The following is a 26,205-nucleotide window of genomic DNA, read 5'->3' on the forward strand; positions in this document are numbered from 1 at the left end:
TAGACCTTGCCTGGCTCCTGAGAGAAAACCTCTGAAATCGTGGCATGTCCTACTTGATACGAGCACCTTTGGATCCTGGGCCCACACCTAACAGTTTATGCTAATAATGTGACTCATAGTGAATGTCTGGGGCTTTTGGCTAGGCTGCATCTCTTTGAAGTCAGGCTAGGGCACTTGGAGACTAAGTAACCATGGACATTTATGTGATACCTCCATGTCTATGTACTGACCCTGGACTCCAAATCTTGGTGAGCATTTCTGGTTGGTGATACCTTATCCAAGTTGTCAGACAACACGGCTGGGAACATTAAGTGCTGCCATGAGGTGACACATGGAAGTTCATGTCTGGTTTTTCCTAGACACTGCCCTGAATATCTTTTCCCTGGGATAATTTTAATCTATTTCTTTAGCTGTAATAAACCATTGTTACTGCAGATTTAGTGAGAAAAACCACTCAGAGACAATGGATAGGGAAAGCAAAAGGTTTATTGCTGGCGGCCGGGCCGACACTGTGTCTCCAAGATGGCACCGACTCCGAAAGGGGCTTAGGGCAGGGTTTATATAACAGAATTTCAGATGGGGAGCAGGGTGCAGGGTCTGCTATAATCAGGTTACACATCTGCAGGCTGCTAACGGTTACAGGAACTGGGGTTGAGCTTGGATGGAGCATAACTGCCATGAGATGTTAGGCTGCAGGTGCCAGAAGCCCTGCAAAGAGAAGTCTCAAAAAAGCAATTCCTTAATGCTAGCAGCAGATATTGGCAAATATCTTTGCAGGCCTCAGGCAGTGAGGTTCTAGGTGATTGCAACTTTTTACAGGGAATGTATATATAAAAGCTCTTCTGAGGTTTGTTTGTCTTAGTCAATCATTGAGCCTGATAGTGGTGTTGGGAACCTCGGAAACAAGTGTTCAAATCAAAAACTTTACTCAAGGGTTTTTGTTTGTTTATTTTAAGTCTCTATTATTATATTGTGTAATATATAAAATTTCAGTTTGTTCTAAAAATGAAAATGGATATGTAAATTAGGAAACAAAGTAAACGAGCACACATAAACTCACCTCTTACAATAAATAAAATATTAAAAACCAAAAGTTCTCTATAATCACTCCCATTCCCTGCTTCCTTGACAGTGATTTTTCTGAAGGCCTGTTATATTATTAATATTAACCTTTAAAGGCTTGAAATCTAAACATTTTCTGAGTGATGAAGAAATGTAACCATTTTCAGATTAAATATTCATCTTATTATATTTAGCCACCCAGACAAGCTATTTTATTAATTGTCATAAACTTTAATTTCACTTGTGTTCATGAGTTTATTCCTTATACTTTAAATTTTTATTTTTTTCTGTTTTCCTTTGCTCTGCTAGCTGCATCCTCCAAATAATTTTTACGTAATATTGGCAACATTAGACATCATTGCTTTTTACATATCTTAAAGTAAACATCAATAACCCTTTTCAAACTTAAATAGTAATTGGAATTACCTGTGATCCTCCAAATGCAATTTTTCTGCTTTACCCTGCACCATCATCGACACAGAGAAATACAGGAAATAATAACATTTGCAATGATAAATATTTGGAATACAAATTCAAGTAACTTGGCCATAAACCTTAACTATTAACTTGCAAAAGACCTAACTTTGAAGGTGACTGTTCACAATTTTTATTTTACTTTTTCATCCACAAATTTGTAATGCTAAAGCTACCATTTTATGAGACCGGCAGTCCATTGAAAGTGAATACCCAATGAGCTTTATCATTAAAAATCTTTGGTGAACTTTTTTAACTTAAATCAAAAGAGAATACAGAGCAATAATTACTGAAAGGATAAATACCATAAATAATGATTATCTTGAAAGAAAGACAAAATTGATTAATGTGTGACAAAGATATGAGGATTCCTCCCCATATTAGTGAAGCAATTTTCAACTGGTGTGCCACAAGAATTTTTAAAACATGCAGTGCCTGGCTATCTATTCAGGAATGCTGACTTATTTTCCTTTATATTGTCAAATAAAAAAATGACAACAGCCAACACAACAATAGTCACCTGGTAAAAATAAATCTCTATTATACCTATTTTTTATCATATTAACAACAACTAAAATGTATTTTTCGGTGTGCCACAATATTGTAGTAATTCGCTATGTGTCCCATGCAATGAAAAAGCTTGGAAATAGCTGTTTTAGTGTAACAAATCCCTTTGAAGACTGCAAATTCTTATTTTTTTTTCAGATTTAATGTGTTTTATTGATTAAAATATTACATTTGTGCCAATTTCCCTTCCCTCTGCTCCCCTCCACCCGGTGGCCCCCCTCACTCCAGTTGTTCCCCCCTTTTAGATTATGTCCATTAGTTGTGCATACAGTTCCTCCCAACCTCTCTCCGTCTATTCCATTCCCTCCTACCATGATCCCCAATTCCTATATCATCTCCCTCCCTCTCCCCATTTCCCCTCCCTGTTGACCTCCCCCCAATATGCTTCCCGTACCCACAGTTCCTTTTCCACTCTCGTTGCCTATTTAGTTTGCCTTTGTTTCATCTCCCTAGCTTCTGTTTTTTAAACCAGTCCCTTTAACATCTCATATAACAGTGGTTTGGATCTAATGAACTCTTTCAGTTTTATTTTGTCCTGGAAACACTTTCTCTGTCCTTCTATTCTGAATGACAATTTCGCTGGATAGAGTATTCGTGGTTGTAGGTTTTGGATTTTCATTACTTTGAATATTTCTTGCCAGTCTCTTCTTGCCTGTAGGGTCTCCCTTGAGAAGTCAGCTGATAGTCTAATTGGGACCCCTTTGTACATAATTCTTTTCTTCTCTCTTGCTGCTTTTAAGATTCTCTCTTTATCTTTAATTTTTGACATTTTGATTATAATGTGTCTTGGAGTGGTTCTCCCTGGGTCCAGTCTCTTGGGAACTCTCCTTGCTTCCTGGACCTGCAAGTCTATTCCCTTCCCCAAGTCTGGGAAGTTCTCCTTTATTATATTTTCACTCAATTTTTCAAGTTCTAGTTCATCTTCCTCATTCTCTGGCAAACCAATGATTCTTATGTTGGGCCTTTTATAGCTGTCCCAGAGGTTTCTGATCCTCTCATTGTTGCTTCCCATTTCCTCTCGCTACATTGGTTGACTGCTTGTTCCTTCTCCATATTCCAGTTTGTTGAAATGAACTCTGGATTTTTTTTTCTCACCATCTATCTCGTATGTGGTTTTGTTCCTTTCGTTATGAAAGTTTTTCGCTTCTTTCTTATCTTTTTCCTGCTCTTTTGTGAATTCTGTAAGCCACCTGATAACAATGGCCCAGAACTGAGCCTCTGACAGGTTTCTTATCTGTTCATCTGTCAGGTTCTCTATCTGCTGCCTGGTGAGTTGTGTCACCGGGATTTCTATAGTTGTCTGCCTCATTTTGACAGATGCGTTTTGTTTTCTTGGGCCGGCTGTCCGGGGCAGTGCCTGTGTACGCGTCACAATTCAGCGACCGGCGCCTGTCTGAGACCTATTTCGCAGCCCTGTGGTGCTTTCTTTGGGGGCGGGGGTCCAAGATGGATTCACACAGTTATTCAGCTAGGAGACCGGGATCCGTCCTCCCGCCCCCCTGGGCCTCACTGTTCAAGGCGATGCGGCGGCCGCTCTCCCCAGCGCCGGAGTCGCGCACCGCCAGAGGCTTGACCGCAGCCGGGATTCCTCACTGCCCTGCCGCTGTCCAGGTGCGACCGCAAACAGCACTGCCCTCTTTAACTCTTACCTGCCCAAATGGCACCGCTGGTTTATAACTTCATATGTTGGACTTCCGTGTAGTTTTATTTTCTGGAATTTCTAGTTATCCTTTGTTTTGAAGTAGTTGTATTCCTCTCTAGTTGTAGAGGGAGACCTAGCGTGTCCGTCTAAGCCTCCATCTTGGCCGGAAGTCCCTGCAAATTCTTATTTTTATGTTGAGGAATATACAGGACTCAGCATCACATCAGAATATTTCTTAATTATGTTATTTCTTATTGAATCTCAAGAGAAATCAACAGACATTATAACTATTTGATTAATCAACATATTTTTTATTCTTTAGTATAAAAAAGCAACCCATATGTGCATTTTAGCATAATAAATAATAAAATAAAGGAATTACATATCCTACATTCTTATTTACAATTTCTTATGTGCATTTGCTTTATTCACTGGCATAAAATTATTAGAGTAAAATATAAACATGCTGAGGTCAATCCTTAAATGAATGATATACAAAAAAAATTCATAATCTAAGAAGCAATGACTCATAAGGCATTTAAAACTGACAAAGATTTTTATACTTACATTTTAAAATGTAATTGAAAATAAAAATAAAACATATTGGTTTATTCATTTACTTACACACATATATTTATTAAATGCTTACAATATGGCAGGCACTGTTCTATCAATTTGGTCAATATTTGTAAAAGTTTGTGCTCTGAGAGTTTTATTAGTTTATTTTAAAAGGAACAAATACAGGAGGGGACTTCCGGCCAAGATGGAGGCTTAGACGGACACGCTAGGTCTCCCTCTACAACTAGAGAGGAATACAACTACTTCAAAACAAAGGATAACTAGAAATTCCAGAAAATAAAACTACACGGAAGTCCAACATATGAAGTTATAAACCAGCGGTGCCATTTGGGCAGGTAAGAGTTAAAGAGGGCAGTGCTGTTTGCGGTCACACCTGGGACAGCGGCGGGGCGGCGAAAAATCCCGGCTGCAGTCAAGCCCCTGGCAGTCCGCGACCCCAGCGCTGGGGAGAGCGGCCGCCGCATCGCCTTGAACAGTGAGGCCCAGGGGGGCGGGAGGACGGATCCCGGTCTCCTAGCTGAATAACTGTGTGAATCCATCTTGGACCCCCGCCCCCAAAGAAAGCACCACAGGGCTGCGAAATAGGTCTCAGACAGGCGCCGGTCGCTGAATTGTGACGCGTACACAGGCACTGCCCCGGACAGCCGGCCCAAGAAAACAAAACGCATCTGTCAAAATGAGGCAGACAACTACAGAAATCCCGGTGGCACAGCTCACCAGGCAGCAGATAGAGAACCTGACAGATGAACAGATAAGAAACCTGTCAGAGGCTCAGTTCTGGGCCATTGTTATCAGGTGGCTTACAGAATTCACAAAAGAGCAGGAAAAAGATAAGAAAGAAGCGAAAAACTTTCATAACGAAAGGAACAAAACCACATACGAGACAGATGGTGAGGAAAAAAAATCCAGAGTTCATTTCAACAAACTGGAATATGGAGAAGGAACAAGCAGTCAACCAATGTAGCGAGAGGAAATGGGAAGCAACAATGAGAGGATCAGAAACCTCTGGGACAGCTATAAAAGGCCCAACATAAGAATCATTGGTTTGCCAGAGAATGAGGAAGATGAACTAGAACTTGAAAAATTGAGTGAAAATATAATAAAGGAGAACTTCCCAGACTTGGGGAAGGGAATAGACTTGCAGGTCCAGGAAGCAAGGAGAGTTCCCAAGAGACTGGACCCAGGGAGAACCACTCCAAGACACATTATAATCAAAATGTCAAAAATTAAAGATAAAGAGAGAATCTTAAAAGCAGCAAGAGAGAAGAAAAGAATTATGTACAAAGGGGTCCCAATTAGACTATCAGCTGACTTCTCAAGGGAGACCCTACAGGCAAGAAGAGACTGGCAAGAAATATTCAAAGTAATGAAAATCCAAAACCTACAACCACGAATACTCTATCCAGCGAAATTGTCATTCAGAATAGAAGGACAGAGAAAATGTTTCCAGGACAAAATAAAACTGAAAGAGTTCATTAGATCCAAACCACTGTTATATGAGATGTTAAAGGGACTGGTTTAAAAAACAGAAGCTAGGGAGATGAAACAAAGGCAAACTAAATAGGCAACGAGAGTGGAAAAGGAACTGTGGGTATGGGAAGCATATTGGGGGGAGGTCAACAGGGAGGGGAAATGGGGAGAGGGAGGGAGATGATATAGGAATTGGGGATCATGGTAGGAGGGAATGGAATAGACGGAGAGAGGTTGGAAGGAACTGTATGCACAACTAATGGACATAATCTAAAAGGGGGGGACAACTGGAGTGAGGGGGGCCACCGGGTGGAGGGGAGCAGAGGGAAGGGAAATTGGCACAAATGTAATATTTTAAACAATAAAACACATTAAATCTGAAAAAAATAAAATAAAATAAAAGGAACAAATACAAATAAGTAATAAAATGACAAGTTCGTAATATGTCTTATTAATTCTATTGAGTGGATATTTATAATTACATGTTTCATTCTACACTTCGTGTTGTAGTCTTTTAAAAATTTTTTAATTACAGAGTATGCAACAATGTTACCTAATAAAAATCAAGACATGTGGAAATCTGAATCAACAAATGCATGAGTATCTATGTCAGATAAGTCTATTAAGAAATATATTTAGCTCATTTAAAGTTATGCTTTCTAACTCCATTTTACATGGAGTTTCTTTTGGTAATAGTGCAGTAAGTGACATGCAAAAATAGGGAACATCCTCTACATATCATAAACTGTAAAGTCTCTTTGATCAATGCCATATTTATACCCAGTCAAGAGACTATAATTGTCAGAACACTACAGTTTATCTCTTATGCACCTTCTGTGAAAGTCAATATCTGTAATACTTCATAAGTAATCAAAAGAAAATCACAATAAATAAATAAATAAAATAGAAAGAAGTTTGCACAGATATCAGTCAGTGGGTAGTTTTCATTGGCATGATGGCAGCATCTTTACATCAAATTTTAATTGAATTAATTGGGGTGATATTGGTTAATAAATCATATAGGTTTCAGGTGCACAAGTCAATAATAACATCACATGAATATTGTAGTTTGTGTTCACCACACCAAGGCTCCTTCTATCACTGTTTATCCCCCCACCCTCCTCTAACTCCTCCCACCCACCCCAAAAATACCGTTCATGATATTACAGATCTTTTTTCAGGAGCACAAAAGCTCTCCCTGCTCTGATGATTGGAAGATTGGATTTACAAGAAGATACACACATATATGGGTATATGTGCATGTGTATATGTATATATATATGTGTATTATATACATTATATACATAAAATCTTCTAAGGAATTGAGATAAAATTAAACTAGACAGGAAAATTTGGTAGATTGTGGTTAATGCTTTTTGTTAAAATCTGCTCAAGTCAATTCTTCCACTTCCTCAGAATTTGCCCATTGGAAAGTCCTTTATAGCTTGAATTCTTCTTTTATTCAACTGCAAAATATGTAAAATAATAATGCCTCCCTCAAGATTGGTGTAGAAAACTAATTGAGAATTTTAGTGGAAAAGCATAATACAAAACTCGATGCATTATGAGTTCTTTGCAAATAGACTCTGTGCATATGGACACCCAATGTGATTTATTTAACCTTGTTTTACTTGCCTACTTAGGCCTTGAAAATCAGTGCTATCATCCTCTTGTAGCACAAGAATCACAGACAATCATTGCAAGAAGCCAGCACAATTCCATAATCACAAAAACGTTCAATTTCCTTATTCATTGTCCTATTTGATGAAGAATTAATTTCTTAAAAACACTATACAAGGTATTTAGTTAGCTCATCCTTCTCATTAATTTTACATGAGGTCAGAGCTGCATTGAAGTTTACAGTGACTCAGGCAAAGGAGGAAACTATCCTCCCAAAACCAGCCCTACACACATATACACACACATACTTGGATGAAGAGAAGCATGAGAATCTGGTAGTGGGCTATTACCCATTAAAAATAGACTGAAAATACAAAGAGAGAGACGATGTAAACAGCCAATTAATTTTTTCGTTGGCCAAAGTGCTTAGGTAACACAGAAATCAGGAACCACTGTGTGATGCAACGTTTGCCTCCATACAACTGCATGTGATTATATTTTATTTTATTTTGAGACTGGGAGTTTCTGCCCTTAGAGGATTGACTCAACAATTAAACTTTATAGTCTAATCCCCCCAGTTGCTCAATTCTCTTGCAGGAAAACATAATAAAATAGCAACACCTGTATTTATACAGGAGGAGTCTCAAGTTTTTACCAATAGATAATTCAAATATTCATTGTATTGCATTGCATTTATAAAGTGATTTTTTTTTTATTTTTAGGCTCCAACTAAAACCACTAATAAAAAAATGACTGTCTACATGAGTAAGACACTGGGAAGGAAGCACACGAAGATTTGATGCTATTACTTATTGCAGTGAACAGGTATTGTGTGTGTGTGTGTTACCACATAAAATTAATTTGATAGTGTACTATGTATCAAGAACAATTATTTGGTTCTTGTTTAAACACTACAACATAATTCTATAAGATAAGATAAATGTCAAAATATTGATTATTTGAAATGTTTGCTATTTTTGCTGCTTGGGATACATGAGAAATTTCTGGGAGACAATGTATGAATTTGAAGTTGCAGTATAAACAGCAAGGTCTTGAGAAGTAGACAATGGATCTGTGTTAAATTCCCATACCTTTCAGAGACTGCGAAAGACTACAACTAGAATATTTGTATCCTTTGCGTTTTGGGTGTGAGCTGGTAGAGAACAACATATATTGCATTTGCAGAAACTTAAGCGAAGCAGGTGGATTAAGATAAGCAAATTGAGGTGTGTACAACCAGATTTAACAAAGTCAGTTGCTTCATAAATTCAAAGAATTCTCCATTCATCCACTAATACCCCTCTCTCTTCAGCCACTCTATATAAACTATGAAGTGTTAACCTAAGGAGTTTTTTTTTCCCCATGTGTGAATAATCTCATTAACATTCCTACTTTTTTCTGTATCTTTTGGAGAGGCAAATATCTACACCTACTCAAGTTTAAGAAAATTATATTTGTAATAAATGACCAGAACAAATTATACTTTGGTGACTGAGTTCATCCTGCTGGGATTAGCAGACACAGTGGAGCTACAGATTATGCTCTTCCTGCTCTTTTTTATGATTTATACACTGACAGTTTGGGGGAATGTTGGGATGATCCTCCTAATCAGGACTGATTCTCGACTTCACACACCCATGTATTTCTTCCTGGCTAACCTGTCCTTTGTGGACATTTGTTATTCATCCACCGTCACCCCAAAGATGCTGGTGGACTTATTGTCAGAAGAGAAAACCATCTCCTTTGCTGGCTGCTTTCTGCAGATGTACTTCGTCATCACCTTGGGCACAACGGAATCCATTCTCTTTGGGTTGATGGCCTATGACCGTTATGTGGCCATATGCAACCCTCTCCTTTACCCCTTGGTCATGTCCAGGGCAGTCTGCCTGAAAATGGCAGCAGGGGCTTTCACAACTGGACTGTTGAATTCCATGGTGAACACAAGCTATATGAGCAGCCTGCCATTCTGCAGTTCCAATGTCATCCACCACTTCTTCTGTGACATCCCTCCACTTTTTAAGCTCTCGTGTTCTGACACACACCTGTATGAAAGCATCATATCCACTTTTGCAGGAGTGAACACGGTTGGGGCTCTGCTGGTCATCCTCTCGTCCTACTCCTACATTCTCCTCTCCGTCTTCCGTATGCATTCAGGGGAGGGGAAGCACAGAGCTTTCTCAACCTGTGCCTCTCACCTGACAGCTATAATTCTGTTCTATTCCACCGCTATCTATACTTATCTGAGACCTACTTCCAGCTACTCCCTGGGTCAGGACAAAGTGGCTTCTGTGTTCTACACAGTGGTGATCCCCATGTTAAATCCTCTGATCTACAGCCTCCGGAATAAGGACGTAAAGAAGGCTTTGCGGAATGTAATTACTACGAGGAAAAGGATCCTCGTGATTGATTTCTGTGATTGATTGGTTAATTTTCTGAACCTAGTAGAGTATTTAATAAACTTTCAAAGGCTGGTTCAAGGGTACACTACTTTATAGAATATTTTTAAGTAATCATTTTCTGTAATGGTGAAGTATATATATTGTATAAGGAAAATTACCAAACTTGTATAAGACCATGGACCCTCCTCTAACAATTCGGTGTGTTCAGTGCACCCCCCCAAATAAGGTCTGTATGTAATAATACCTTGCTTAAGAAAAGAATGGTATAGAGTGTTTGGCAACAAAAGTCGCAATATCACATGAAACTAGCCATAGAAAATATTTGTAATTACCTATAAGCTTTTCCCATATGCATTATTATTCACCATTTATGATTTGTTTGGATTGTGACATATGACATATCAAATTTAAATTGTAAAACCATTGAGACTTTTAATTATTAGATTGGTAAAGGTTTTATCATGCTTTTCTTTCTTTAGATGTTGAGAATATTTATTAAACCCTCTACTGTGAAGGTAAAATTTTTTTGCCGTTTTGGTATACTCTATTGCTTTTTCTTTTTCTAATTCTTCCAATACATTATTTTACTTGAATGAGTAATGTTAATACATTCCCTAAATATACAGATATCAATCAGTGTCTTGCTTTATTCAATGTTTTTGAGTAATTTATTTTATTAAAATTAGTGAAAGAAATTTAAAATGTATGCCTTTACAATGCATTTTGGTCAATATTTTCATTAGTGGTTAAGAAATACCAAATAGAATCTAACTTTAAAACCTGTAAATGTCACAAAGTGGGAACAGTCAGCCAACAAGATGAAAGGAATAAAAAAAATCTATATTTAAGAATTGCAGACAATATCAGGGGCATTCAGGGGGAATGAAGGGACAACTGTAATAGAGCAACAGTTTAAAAAATGGAAAAAATAAAAATAAAAAGAGATGAGACATTTAAAAAAAAAGAATTGCATAGATACAAATAAACAACTCATACAATATGATATTATGAGTAGCTGGAGTCCTGCATTAAATATTTGCATATACTGGCAATGGAAAAGAAAGGGTTCCCTCAATCAGCCTGGTCTGCACAAACTCTGTATTTTCCAAAGGACTTCAGGACTAGACCTTGCCTGGCTCCTGAGAGAAAACCTCTGAAACCTTGGCATGTCTTACCTGATAGGAGCAACTTTGGATCCTGGGCCCACACCTAACAGTTTATGCTAATAATGTGACTCATAGTGAATGTCTGGGGCTTTTGGCTAGGCTGCATCTCTTTGAAGTCAGGCTAGGGCACTTGGAGACTAAGTAACCATGGACATTTATGTGAGCCCTCCATGTCTGTGTACTGACCATCAGTGAAAGCCTGGACACCAAAAGTTGGTGAGCATTTCTGGTTGGTGATACCTCATCCAAGCTGTCAGACGACACGGCTGGGAACATTAAGTGCTGCCTGTGTGATTCTACCGTGAGGTGACACGTGGAAGCTCGTGCCTGGTTTCTCCTGGACACTGCCCTGAATATCTTTTTCCTGGGATAATTTTAATCTATTGCTTTAGCTGTAATAGACCATAACCATAAGTACAATATAAAAGCTCTTCTGAGTTTGGTGAGTCTTAGTCAATCATTGAACCTGACAGTTGTCTTGGCAACCTCGGAAACAAGTTTTCAATTCAAAAACTTTACTCAAAAGTTTTTGTTTGTTTATTTTAAGTCTCTAGTATTATATTGTGTGAAACATAAAATTTGCGTTTGTTCTAAAAATGAAAATGGATATGTAAATTAAGAAACAAAGTAAATGAGCACACATAAACTCATCTCTTACAATAAATAAAATATTAAAAATCAAAACTTCCCTGTAATCACTCCCATTCCCTGCTTCCTTGACAGTAATTTTCCTGAAGACCTGTTATATGATTAATATTATTAACCTTTAAAGACTTGAATCCTAAATATTTTCTGTTGTGATGAGGAAATGTAACCATTTTCAGATTAAATATTCATCCTATTATATTTAGCCACCCAGACAAACTATTTTATTAATTCTCATAATCTTTCATTTCACTTGTGTACATGAGTTTATTCCTTATACTTTAAATTTTTATTTTGTTTCTGTTTTCCTTTGCTCTGCTAGCTGCATTCTCCAATTAATTTTTACCCACAACTGGCAACATTAGACATCATTGCCTTTTACATATCTTAAAGTAAACATCAATAACCTTTTTCAAACTTAAATAGTAATTGGAATTACCTATGAGCCTCCAAATGCAATTTCTCTGCTTTACCCTGCACCATCATCGACACAGGGAAAGATAGGAAAGAAATAACATTTGCCATGATAAATATTTGGAATACAAATTCAAGCAACTTGGCCATAAACCTTAACTATTAACTTGCAAAAGACCTAACTTTGAAGGTGACTGTTCATTATTTTTTATTTTACTTCTTCATCCACAAATTTGTAATGCTAACGCTACCATTTTATGAGACAGACAGTCCATTGAAAGTGAATACCCAAAGAGCCTTGTTATCAAAAATCTTTGGTGAATTTTTTTTCTTGCAAATAGTTTATTCAAAGCTTATTTGTAACCAAATTACAAACCATGACAATAGGAATATCAATGAGGTCAACATAAGAAAATTTTAAAATAAACTCAACCTTTATGTTCTAATTTGGAACCATGTACAAGATATATTAAGCAAAAGAACATGATGGAACAGTATGTAATTTGCTACTATTTTCCTTAAAAGAGGGGAAAGAATATATGTGCGTTATCTACATTGATAATTATGTATACTCTACACATGTGCATATGCATATATTATATACATGGGCTTATATAATCCTATGCTATTTTTGGAAAGATACAGATGATACTGGTATAATTGGCTTGCCTCTGAGGAGGGGCAGGGGGAATGGGTGGCTGTAGGATAGGAATAAGAAGCAGACTTTTCACAACATAATTCTTAATGCTTTTTAACTTTGAATTATATGCAATTATTATCTATTAAAAATAAATTTTAAAATAAAATTCTAAAATAATCAGCAATAAAACACACATTAAGTTCATCACCATCCAGGGCACATTAGGAAATGTCCATGTGGTATAGGTCACTTACACTGTCATATAATTTAAAAAAAACTTAGGAGTTCCTCTTAATCTCAATTCCCAAACCTCAAATACACATTTCAGAAAGAAACAAAGAAAAGCCAAAGCTAGATGGTCTCTTTAAGTGAAGCCCCAAAGAACCGCTAGGGTCTAACAGTCATCCAGGCAGAGTTTAGCAGCAAAGAGTGATGTGATGAGGTCATCCTCAATTGTCAGAGCTAGGTCACGGGCTGTCTGGCCACTAGTATTCTTCTTTTGGATGCTTGCATTGCATCCCAGTAAAGCAGCGATGCAGTCCCTTCCTGCCAGGCCAAGTAGAGCTGCTTCATGAAGAGCTGTATTTTGGAGGAGTCCCCACTGCTGGTCGATGTCTACTCCTCTTTGCACAAGAACTGGGATTGCCTCATGGTGCTTATTGATCACAGCCACGATAATAGCAGGTCAGTCTTCACTATCACTGCAGTTTGGATCTGCTCCTTCATCAAGCAACTGTTCAATTACAGAGGTTCTTCCTTCCCCTGTGGGTCCCACTTCCTTCAGCAAGAGTCTATTTTCGGTGTAAGCTGCTGCTTCTTTTCTTGAAACATTTTAGTCTTAAAAGTCTTTGTCCTCTTGACTTTTTCAGTGGTATCTGAGGTGCTCTGGTTGCAGTCACTCTCCAAGCTGGACCTGCTGCCGAATAGCGCATTACCACCCTCAGTGACATTGCTCAGAAAGTGGTCGCTGAAATTCACCACATTACTCGGGTAAAGGTTCTTGTTTGAGACTTGAATATAATTCAGACTGATACTAACTTCATAGCCGTCTTCATGGACAGTAGCAGAGATAAGCTTTCCCATCCTGGGTTCTGCAATCAAGGCCTGAAATTCAGGATTGTTCTGGGCATAAGACCTGAGGTGAGCAGAGATGTGATCCAACTGTTTTCTCCAGTATCCTCTTCCTGGGCTGACAGCTGTGAGGAAAGGTTTATGGTCACTCAATTTCTCTTGCCTCTGTTTATAAGCCATTTCCAGTTCATTTTTTGCTAGTAGCTTGCCAGATGAGTAGAAGAGGCCAGTGGTCTGTGTACCTACATCCTTCTTAGTCCCAACATCAGCTTTGGGTAAAGGAACATTTAGGGACTGCCAGGCAGATTGGGGCTCAGCACAAGGGCCAAGTACTCCAGCAGCTAGAGCCAGGCTGTTGTCCACACTAAGTTTTGCCAAGGACTTCAGGCCAATACCACAGGAGCCACAGAATTGGGCAGATGGATGATTGCTGGTCCCGCATTTAGGGCAAACAGAGTAGCAGACAGGAATGCCAGGCTCTTGTGATGAAGGCAGGACCCTCTGACAGGTGACACAGTATCTCAGGTGAGCAGGAGTCCCTGTGCCACAGGTGCGGCAGATTACTTTCTCCTTCCAGTGGTTGCTGTGGCCTGTGGTAGCAGCTGTGGAGCAAAAGAAGCCTCACACACTACACAGATGGGAGTGTTCATGGGCACCATGCTTCTACATTCTGCACACAAGCCCATCTGAGCTCCTTCTGGGGGTGGGAGATGACAACCAAATATCGGTGGGACAGGAAAGCCACATTCTTGACAGAAGCGAGCAAAAGGATCAGATGGGCAGGGGGAAAGACACTGGGCACACTTGAGAAAGTCTGTCTCCCTTTGAATTCTTGTGATCTCTGTGCTTGTCAAACTCTTATGGTCACTTATGTGTGCAAAACCAGAGAACTGAGACTGGTGGGTGGGTGGTCTGGCACTTGATTCTTCATGGTAAGCTGGGACTTCCAGGCGACTGTCTAGAAACTTTCTAAGGTTAATATGCCAACCCAGTTTATTTTCAGCATTCTTAGATTTCTTCCTTAGTTTTGATCCAAAAAACTCACTTTTCAATTCCTTCTTTGAAGAATCTTCAAGAACATTTTCAACACTGTCTTCTGAAGAGCCTGTATTTGGTGGTTCATAGTGCACCCGAAACACCTTTGTTACAATGCCACTCTGCCTGCAGTCTTTAGAAACTGCAATAGCTTTAACTTGTATTTTTCCATCAGGCAGAGTAATAGGCTTCATATACTTAAATGTATTTTTTTCACTATAACCAATTCTCTTTAGAAATTCAGGTTTGCTGCCATCCAAGGTATAATATATGTTGACATCTGGGGTATCTGATTTCATTTCCAAGAGTGTATTGTTATCAATTTCATGGTTGGCTTTTCTAGGCTGAGGCACTCGCAGTGGTATGATCTGAGGGACACACACTGAACCACCAGTCATTTTTTCCCTGCTTACACTGTCTGGACGAGCACCACTTGTTTATAACTTCATACTCTAGACTTTCATGTAGCTTTATGTTCTGGAACTTCTGGTTACTTCTGGTTTTGCAGTACTTGTATTCCTTCTTAGCTGTGGAGGGAGACAGAGTGTGTCAGTCTAGGCCTCCATCTTGGCTCACACTAGCCTCCGGATTTCTCTGGTGAATTTTTTTAACTTAAATCAAAAGAGAATACAGAGCAATAATTACTGAAAGGATAAATACCATAAATAACGATTATCTTGAAAGAAAGACAAAATTGATTAAAGTATGACAAAGATATGAGGATTCCTCCCCATATTAGGGAAGCAATTTTCAACTGGTATGCCACAAGAATTTTTAAGACATGTAGTACCTGACTATCTATTCAGGGATGCTGACTTATTTTCCTTTATATTGTCAAATAAAAAAATGACAGCAGGCAACTCAACAATAGTCACCTGGTAAAAATAAATCTCTATTAGACCTATTTTTTGTCATATTAACAACAACTAAAATGTATTTTTTGGTGTGCAACAATATTGTAGTAATTAACTTATGTGTCCCATGCAATGAAAAAACTTGGAAATAGCTGTTTTAATGTAACAAATCTCTTTGAAGACTGCAAATTCTTATTTTTATGTTGGGGAATATACAGGACTCACTATCACATCAGAATATTTCTTAATTATGCTATTTCTTATTGAATCTCAAGAGAAATCAACAAATATTATAGCTATATGGTTAATCAACATTTTTTTTATTCTTTAGTATAAAAAGCAACCCATATGTGCATTTTAGCATAATAAATAATAAAATAAAGGAATTACATATCCTGCATTCTTATTTACAATTTCTTATGTGCATTTGCTTTATTCACTGGCATAAAATTATTAGAGTAAAATATAAACATGCTGAGGTCAATCCTTAAATGAATGCTATACCAAAAAATTCATAATCTTAGAAGCAATGACTCATAAGTCATTTAAAACTGACAAAGATTTTTATACTTACATTTTAAAATGTAATTGAAAATAAAAATAAAACATATTGGTTTATTCATTTGCTTACACACATATATTTATTAAATGCTTACAATATGACAGGCACTGTTCTATCAATTTGGTCAATATTTGTAAAAGTTTGTGCTCTGAAAATTTTATTAGTTTATTTTAAAAGAAAAAATACAAATAAGTAATAAAATGACAAGTTCGTAATATGTCTTATTAATTCTATTGAGTGGATATTTATAATTACACGTTTCATTCTACACTTCGTGTTGTAGTCTTTTAAAAGTTTTTTAATTACAGAGTATGCAACAATGTTACCTAATAAAAATCAAGACATGTGGAAATCTGAATCAACAAATGCATGAGTATCTATGTCAGATAAGTCTATTAAGAAATATACTTAGCTCATTTAAAATTATGCTTTCTAACTCCATTTTACATGGAGTTTCTTTTGGTAATAGTGGAGTAAGTGACATGCAAAAATAGGGAACTTCCTCTACATATCATAAACTGTAAAGTCTCTTTGATCAATGCCATATTTATACCCAGTCAAGAGACTATAATTGTCAGAACACTACAGTTTATCTCTTATGCACCTTCTGTGAAAGTCAATATCTGTAATACCTCATAAGATAATCAAAAGAAAATTACAATAAATAAATAAATAAATAAAAATAGAAAGAAGTTTGCACAGATATCAATCAGTGGGTAGTTTTCATTGGCATGATGGCAGCATCTTTACATAAAAATCTTTAATTGAATTAATTGGGGTGATATTGGTTAATAAATCATATAGTTTTCAGGTACACAAGTCAATAATAACATCACCTGAATATTGTAGTGTGTGTTCACCACACCAAGGCTCCTTCCATCACTGTTTATCCCCCCACCCTCTTCTAACTCCTCCCACCCACCCCGAATATTCCGTTCATGATATTACAGATCTTTTTTCAGGAGCACAAAAGCTCTCCCTGCTCTGATGATTGGAAGATTAGATTTACAAGAAGATACACACATATATGGGTATATGTGCATGTGTATATGTATATGCATGTATTATATACATTATATACATAAAATCTTCTAAGGAATTGAGATAAAATTAAACTAGACAGGAAAATTTGGTAGATTGTGGTTAATGCTTTTTGTTAAAATCTGCTCAAGTCAATTCTTCCACTTCCTCAGAATTTGCCCATTGGAAAGTCATTTATAGCTTGAATTCTTTCTTTATTCAAGTGCAAAATATGTAAAATAATAATGCCTCCCTCAAAGACTAGTGTAGAAAACTAATTGAGAATTTAAGTGGAAAGGCATAATACAAAACTCAATGCATTATGAGTTCTCTGCAGATAGACTCTGTGCATATGGACACCCAATGTGATTTATTTAACCTTGTTTTACTTGCCTATTTAGGCCTTGAAAATCAGTGCTATCATCCTCTTGTAGCACAAGAATCACTGACAATAATTGCAAAAAGCCAACACAATTCCATAATCATAAAACGTTCAATTTCCTTATTTATTGTCCTATTTGGTGAGGAATTAATTTTTTAAAAACACTATACAAGGTATTTAGTTAGCTCATCCTTCTCATTAATTTTACACAAGGACAGAGCTGCATTGAAGTTTACAGTGACTCAGACAAAGGAGGAAACTATCCTCCCAAGACCACCCCCACACACATACACACACATACTTGGATGAAGAGAAGCATAATAATCTGGTAGTAGGCTATTACCGATTAAAAGTAGGCAAAAATAAAAAGAGAGAGACGATGTAAACAGTCAATTAATTTTTTCATTGGCAAAAGTGCTTAAGGTAACACAGAAATCAGGAACCACTGTGCGATGCAACGTTTGCCTCCATATAACTGCATGTGATTATATTTTATTTTGAGACTGGGAGTTTCTGCCCTTAGAGGATTGACTCAACAATTAAACTTCATAATCTAGTCCCCCCGGTTACTCAATTCTCTTCCAGGAAAACATAATAAAAGAGTTAACAGCGGTATTTAAACAGGAGGAGTTTCAAGTTTTTACCAAAGATAATTCAAATATTCATTGCATTGCATTACATTTATAAAGTGATTTTTTTATATATTATTAGGCTCCAACTGAAAACCACTAATAAAAAAATGACTGTCTACATGAGTAAGACACTGGGAAGGAAGAACACAAAGATTTGATGCTATTACTTACTGCCGTGAACAGGTATTGTGTGTGTTACCACATGACATTAATTTGATAGTGTACTATGTATCAAGAACAATTATTTCGTTCTTGTTTAAACTCCACAACATAATTCTATAAGATAAGATAAATGTCAAAATATTGATTATTTGAAATGCTTGCTATTTTTTTGCTGCTTGGGATACATGAGAAATTTCTGGGAGACAATGCATGAATTTGGAGTTGCAGTATAAACAGCAAGGTCTTGAGAAGTAAACAATGGATCTGTGTTAAATTCCCATACCTTTCGGAGACTGGGAAAGACTACAACAAAAATATTTGTATCCTTTGCGTTTTGGGTGTGAGCTGATAGAGAACAACATATATTGCATTTGCACAGAAACTTAAGCGAAGCATGTGGATTAAGATAAGCAAATTGAGGGGTGTACAACCAGATTTAACAAAGTCAGTTGCTTCATAAATTCAAAGACTTCTCCTTTTGTCCACTAATGCTCCTCTCTCTTCAACCACTCTATATACTATGATGTATTAACCTAAGGAGTTTTTTTTCCCCACGTTTGATAAACCTCATTAACATTCCTACTGTTTCCTGTATCTTTTGGAGAGGCAAATATTTACACCTACTCAAGTTTAAGAAAACTATATTAGTAATAAATGACCAGAACAAATTATACTTTGGTGACTGAGTTCATCCTGCTGGGATTAGCAGACACAGTGGAGCTACAGATTATGCTCTTCCTGCTCTTTTTTATGATTTACACACTGACAGTTTGGGGGAATGTTGGGATGATCCTCCTAATCAGGATTGATTCCCGACTTCACACACCCATGTATTTTTTCCTGGCTAACCTGTCCTTGGCGGACATTTGTTATTCATCCACCGTCACTCCAAAGATGTTGGTGGACTTATTGTCAGAAGAGAAAACCATCTCCTTTGTTGGCTGCTTTCTGCAGATGTACTTCTTCATTGCCTTGGCCACAACAGAATGCATCCTCTTTGGGTTGATGGCCTATGACCGTTATGTGGCCATATGCAACCCTCTCCTTTACCCCTTGGTCATGTCCAGGGCAGTCTGCCTGAAAATGGCAGCAGGGGCTTTCGCAACTGGACTGTTGAACTCCATCGTGCACACAAGCTATATAAGCAGCCTCCCGTTCTGCAGTTCCAACGTCATCCACCACTTCTTCTGTGACTGCTCTCCACTTTTTAAGCTCTCGTGTTCTGACACACATCTGTATGAAAGCATCATTTCAACTTTTGCTGGTGTGAATATGGTCGGAACTTTGCTGGTCATCCTCGCGTCCTACTCCTACATTCTCCTCTCCGTCTTCCGTATGCATTCAGGGGAGGGGAAGCACAGAGCTTTCTCAACCTGTGCCTCTCACCTGACAGCTATAATTCTGTTCTATTCCACCGCTATCTATACTTATCTGAGACCTACTTCCAGCTACTCCCTGGGTCAGGACAAAGTGGCTTCTGTGTTCTACACAGTGGTGATCCCCATGTTAAATCCTCTGATCTACAGCCTCCGGAATAAGGACGTAAAAAAGGCTTTGCGGAATGTAATTTATACGAGGAAAAGGATGCTCGTTATTGATTTCTGTGATTGATTTCTGTGATTGATTGGTTAATTTTCTGAACCTAGCAGAGTATTTAATAAACTTTCAAAGGCTGGGTCAAGGGTATAGTACTTTATTAGAATATTTTTAAGTAATCACTTTCTGTAATGGTGAAGTATATGTATTGTATAAGGAAAATTACCTTAAACTTACCTAAGTATAAAGTAAATTACAAAACTTGTATAAGACCATGGACACTCCTCTAACAATTCGATGTGTTCAGTGCCTCCCCCAAAATAAGGTCTGTATGTAATAATACCTTGCTTAAGGAAAGAAAGTTATAGACTGTTTAGCAACACAAGTGCAATATCACATGAAACTAGCAACAGAAAATATTTGTAATTCCATATCAGTTTTTCCCATATGCATTATTATTTACCATTTATGATTTGTGTGAATTGTGACATACTACATATCAAATTTAAGTTGTAAAACCATTGTGACTTTAAATTATTAGATTGGTAGAGGTTTTATCATGGTTTCCTTTCTTTAGATGTTGAGAATATTTATTAAACTCTCTCTTGTGAATGTAAAATGTTTTTGCCTTTTTGGTATGCTCTCTATTGCTTTTTCTTTTTCTAATTCTTCCAATACATTTTTTTATTCGAATGAGTAATGTTGCCACATTCCCTAAATATACAGATATCAATCAATGTTTTGATTTATTCAATGTTTTTGAGTAATTTATTTTATTAAAATTAATGAAATAGATTTAAAATGTATGCCTGTACAATGCATTTTGGTCAATATTTTAATTAGTGGTTAAGCAATACCAAATAGAGTCTAACTTTAAAACCTGTAAATGTCACAAAGTGGGAACAGTCAGCCAAGAAGATTGAAGGAATAAAAAAAATCTATATTCAAGAATTGCAGACATGATCAGGCGCATTCAAGGAGAAAGAAGGGACAACTGTAATAGATAGAGCAACAGTTTAAAAAATGGAAAAAATAAAAAGAGATGAGACATCTTAAAAAAAGAATTGTAGAGATACAAATAAACAACTCATACAATATGATATTATGAATAGCTGGAGTCCTGCATTAAATATTTGCATATACTGGCAATGGAAAAGAAAGGGTTCCCTCAATCAGCCTGGTCTGCACAAACTCTGCATTTTCCAAAGGTCTTCAGGACTAGACCTTGCCTGGCTCCTGAGAGAAAACCTCTGAAACCTTGGCATGTCCTACATGATAAGAGCACCTTTGGATCCTGGGCCCACACCTAACAGTTTATGCTAATAATGTGACTCATAGTGAATGTCTGGGGCTTTTGGCTAAGCTGCATCTCTTTGAAGTCAGGCTGGGGCACTGGGAGACTAAGTAACCATGGACATTTATGTGATACCTCCATGTCTATGTACTGACCCTCAGTGAAAGCCTGGACATCAAAAGTTGGTGAGCATTTCTGGTTGGTGATACCTCATCCAAGCTGTCAGACAACACGGCTGAGAACATTAAGTGCTGCCATGAGGTGACACATGGAAACTCATGCCTGGTTTTTTCTGGACACTGCCCTGAATATATTTTCCTTGGGCTAATTTTAACCTATTTCTTTAGCTGTAATAAATTATTGTTACTGCAGATTTAGTGAGAAAAACCACTCAGAGACAATGGATAGGGAAAGCAAAAGGTTTATTGCTGGCGGCCGGGCCGACACTGTGTCTCCAAGATGGCACCGACCACGAATGGGGCTTAGGGCAGGGTTTATATAACAGAATTTTGGGTGGGGAGCAGGGTGCACTGTCTGCTGTAATCAGATTACACATCTGCAGGCTGCTAACGGTTCCAGGAGCTGGGGATGTGCTTGGTTGGAGCATAACTGCCATGAGATGTTAGGCTGCAGGTGCCAGAAGCCCTGCAAAGAGAAGTCTCAAAAAAGCAATTACTTAATGCTAGCAGCAGATATTGGCAAATATCTTTGCAGGCCTCAGGCAGTGAGGCTCTAGGTGATTGCAACTTTTTACAGGGAATGTATATATAAAAGCTCTTCTGAGTTTTGTGAGTCTTAGTCAATCATTGAACCTGACAGTGGTCTTGGCAACCTCGGAAACAAGTGTTTAATTCAAAAACTTTACTCAAGTGTTTTTGTTTGTTTAAGTCTCTATTATTATATTGTGTAATATATAAAATTTCAGTTTGTTCTAAAAATGAAAATGGATATGTAAATTAGGAAACAAAGTAAACGAGCACACATAAACTCACCTCTTACAATAAATAAAATACTAAAAACCAAAAGTTCTCTATAATCACTCCCATTCCCTGCTTCCTTGAAAGTGATTTTCCTGACGGCTTGTTATATTATTAATATTAACCTTTAAAGGCTTGAAATCTAAACATTTTCTGAGTGATGAAGAAATGTAACCATTTTCAGATTAAATATTGAACTTAGTATATTTAGCCACCCAGACAAGCTATTTTATTAATTCTCATAAACTTTCATTTTACTTGTGTACATGAGTTTATTCCTTATACTTTAAATTTTTATTTTGTTTCTGTTTTCCTTTGCTAGCTGCATCCTCCAATTAATTTTTAAGTAAAATTGGCAACATTAGACATCATTGCTTTTTACATATCTTAAAGTAAACATCAATAACCTTTTTAAAACTTAAATAGTAATTGGAATTACCTGTAAGCCTCCAAATGCAATTTTTCTGCTTTACCCTGCACCATCATCAACACAGAGAAATACAGGAAATAATAACATTTGCAATGATAAATATTTGGAATACAAATTCAAGCAACTTGGCCATAAACCTTAACTATTAACTTGCAATAGACCTAACTTTGAAGGTGACTGTTCACAATTTTTATTTTACTTTTTCATCCACAAATTTGTAATGCTGATGCTACCATTTTATGAGACCGACATTCCGTTGAAAGTGAATACCCAATGAGCTTCGTTATCAAAAATATTTGGTGAACTTTTTAAACTTAAATCAAAAGAGAATGCAGAGCAATAATTATATCGGCAGCTGTCCGTCTCGAGAGACGATGGTGTAGCTTCTTAAGAGTCTATCTGCACCGCCGAGAATGGTTGTGCAGTCCGACTCGGGAGTGACACGGTATCTGTCTCCTCCCGTGTTGAATCGACATCTTGCGATGACGCTGGAGTGTCCTCTCCAGTGAAGCTGAAGCTACAGAGCCTGGGCAGGGTGATATGGAGGGTCTGCTGTTGCCCATGCAGCAGACCCCCCCTCTCTTCGCAGCTGAAGGATCCAAGGGAAAGACGGAGTCAATACAGCTTGGCTTCAGGTGCGCCGCAGGAGTTGCCGGTGTTGACTACAACGTCAAACCGCCTTAGGGACTCCGGCTCCGGATTTTCTGTCGGGGTTTACTCCCTTAGCCTTTCCCCTGAAGAGGTATGCCGCAAGGCAGCGGAGGTTTTTTGGAGTCAGAGTTTTCCTTCTCTGATGTGCCCTGACTGGAAGATCGAACCAGCGACACTTAGCTCGCAGGCCGACGCTCAATCCACTGAGCCAAACCAGCCAGGGTAGAGCAATAATTACTGAAAGGATAAATACCATAAATAATGATTATCTTGAAGAAAGACAAAATTGATTAATGTGTGACAAAGATATGAGGATTCCTCCCCATATTAGTGAAGCAATTTTCAACTGGTGTGCCACAAGAATTTTTAAAATATGCAGTGCCTGGCTATCTATTCAGGAATGCTTGACTTATTTTCCTTTATATTGTCAAATAAAAAAATGACAACAGCCAACACAACAATAGTCACCTGGTAAAAATAAATCTCTATTATACCTATTTTTTTGTCATATTAACAGCAACTAAAATGTATTTTTTGGTGTGCAACAATATTGTAGTAATTCGCTATGTGTCCCATGCAATGAAAAAGCTTGGAAATAGCTGTTTCAGTGTAACAAATCCCTTTGAAGACTGCAAATTCTTATTTTTATGTTGGGGAATTTACAGGACTCAGTATCACATCAGAATACTTCTTAATTATGTTATTTCTTATTGAATCTCAAGAGAAATCAACAGACATTATAGCTATTTGATTAATCAACATATTTTTTATTCTTTAGTATAAAAAAGCAACCCATATGTGCATTTTAGCATAATAAATAAAAAAATAAAGGAATTACATATCCTGCATTCTTATTTACAATTTCTTATGTGCATTTGCTTTATTCACTGGCATAAAATTATTAGAGTAAAATATAAACATGCTGAGGTCAATCCTTAAATGAATGCTATACCAAAAAATTCATAATCTTAGAAGCAATGACTCATAAGTCATTTAAAACTGACAAAGATTTTTATACTTACATTTTAAAATGTAATTGAAAATAAAAATAAAACATTGGTTTATTCATTTACTTACACACATATATTTATTAAATGCTTACAATATGACAGGCACTGTTCTATCAATTTGGTCCATATTTGTAAAAGTTTGTGCTCTGAAAATTTTATTAGTTTATTTTAAAAGAAAAAATACAAATAAGTAATAAAATGAAAAGTTCGTAATATATCTTATTAATTCTATTGAGTAGATATTTATAATTACATGTTTCATTCTATACTTCGTGTTGTAGTCTTTTTAAAGTTTTTTAATTACAGAGTATGCAACAATGTTAGCTAATAAAAATCAAGACATGTGGAAATCTGAATCAACAAATGCATGAGTATCTATGTCGGATAAGTCTATTAAGAAATATATTTAGCTCATTTAAAATTATGCTTTCTAACTCCATTTTACATGGAGTTTCTTTTGGTAATAGTGAAGTAAATGACATGCAAAAATAGGGAGTTTCCTTTACATATCATAAACTGTAAAGTCCCTTTGATCAATACCATATTTATACCCAGTCAAGAGACTATAATTGTCAGAACACTACAGTTTATCTCTTATGCACCTCCTGTGAAAGTCAATATCTGTAATACCTCATAAGATAATCAAAAGAAAATTACAATAAATAAATAAATAAATAAATAAAAATAGAAAGAAGTTTGCACAGATATCAATCAGTGGGTAGTTTTCATTGGCATGATGGCAGCATCTTTACATAAAAATTTTTAATTGAATTAATTGGGGTGATATTGGTTAATAAGTCATATAGGTTTCAGGTGCACAAGTCATTAATAACATCACATGAATATTGTTGTGTGTGTTCACCACACCAAGGCTCCTTCCATCACTGTTTATCCCCCCACCCTCTTCTACGTCCTCCCACCCACCCCGGAAATACCGCTCATGATATTACAGATCTTTTTTCAGGAGCACAAAAGCTCTCCCTGCTCTGATGATTGGAAGATTAGATTTACAAGAAGATACACACATATATGGGTATATGTGCATGTGTATATGTATATATATGTATTATATACATTATATACATAAAATCTTCTAAGGAATTGAGATAAAATTAAACTAGACAGGAAAATTTGGTAGATTGTGGTTAATGCTTTTTGTTAAAATCTGCTCAAGTCAATTCTTCCACTTCCTCAGAATTTGCCCATTGGAAAGTCATTTATAGCTTGAATTCTTTCTTTATTCAAGTGCAAAATATGTAAAATAATAATGCCTCCCTCAAAGACTAGTGTAGAAAACTAATTGAGAATTTAAGTGGAAAGGCATAATACAAAACTCAATGCATTTTGAGTTCTCTGCAGATAGACTCTGTGCATATGGACACCCAATGTGATTTATTTAACCTTGTTTTACTTGCCTATTTAGGCCTTGAAAATCAGTGCTATCATCCTCTTGTAGCACAAGAATCACAGACAATAATTGCAAGAAGCCAGCACAATTCCATAATCACAAAAACGTTCAATTTTCTTATTCATTGTCCTATTTGATGAAAAATTAATTTCTTAAAAATACTATACAAGGTATTTAGTTAGCTCATCCTTCTCATTAATTTTACATGAGGTCAGAGCTGCATTGAAGTTTACAGTGACTCAGACAAAGGAGGAAACTATCCTCCCAAGACCATCCCCCACACACATACACACACATACTTGGATGAAGAGAAGCATGATAATCTGGTAGTGGGCTATTACGCATTGAAAGTAGGCTAAAAATACATAGAGACAGACGATGTAAAAAGCCAATTAATTTTTTCATTGGCAACAGTGCTTAAGGTAACACAGAAATCAGGAACCACTGTGTGATGCAACGTTTGCCTCCATATAACTGCATGTGATTATATTTTATTTTATTTT

The 26,205-nt window shown here is 36.9% G+C and overlaps 2 protein-coding genes and 1 pseudogene across 2 annotated transcripts; 2 read left to right on the plus strand and 1 right to left on the minus strand.

The window, feature by feature from the left end:
* Window positions 1-8,877: 8,877 nt before the first annotated feature.
* Window positions 8,878-9,834, plus strand: LOC150017827 (olfactory receptor 5F1-like). The gene has a single exon (XM_090267250.1). The coding sequence runs from the start codon at window positions 8,878-8,880 to the stop codon at window positions 9,832-9,834; it is 957 nt and encodes a 318-aa protein (XP_090123376.1).
* Window positions 9,835-12,977: 3,143 nt separating this feature from the next.
* On the minus strand, window positions 12,978-15,314 carry LOC150017828 (double zinc ribbon and ankyrin repeat-containing protein 1 pseudogene; annotated as a pseudogene).
* A 3,736-nt stretch (window positions 15,315-19,050) lies between these two features.
* LOC150017829 (olfactory receptor 5F1-like) lies at window positions 19,051-20,007 on the plus strand. The gene has a single exon (XM_090267251.1). It carries the CDS (start codon window positions 19,051-19,053, stop codon window positions 20,005-20,007), a length of 957 nt encoding a protein of 318 aa, XP_090123377.1.
* Window positions 20,008-26,205: the final 6,198 nt, after the last annotated feature.

The sequence above is a fragment of the Furipterus horrens genome, unplaced genomic scaffold (assembly GCF_987537825.1).
Source record: "Furipterus horrens unplaced genomic scaffold, mFurHor1.1.pri manual_scaffold_2, whole genome shotgun sequence".
Lineage (NCBI taxonomy): Eukaryota > Metazoa > Chordata > Mammalia > Chiroptera > Furipteridae > Furipterus > Furipterus horrens.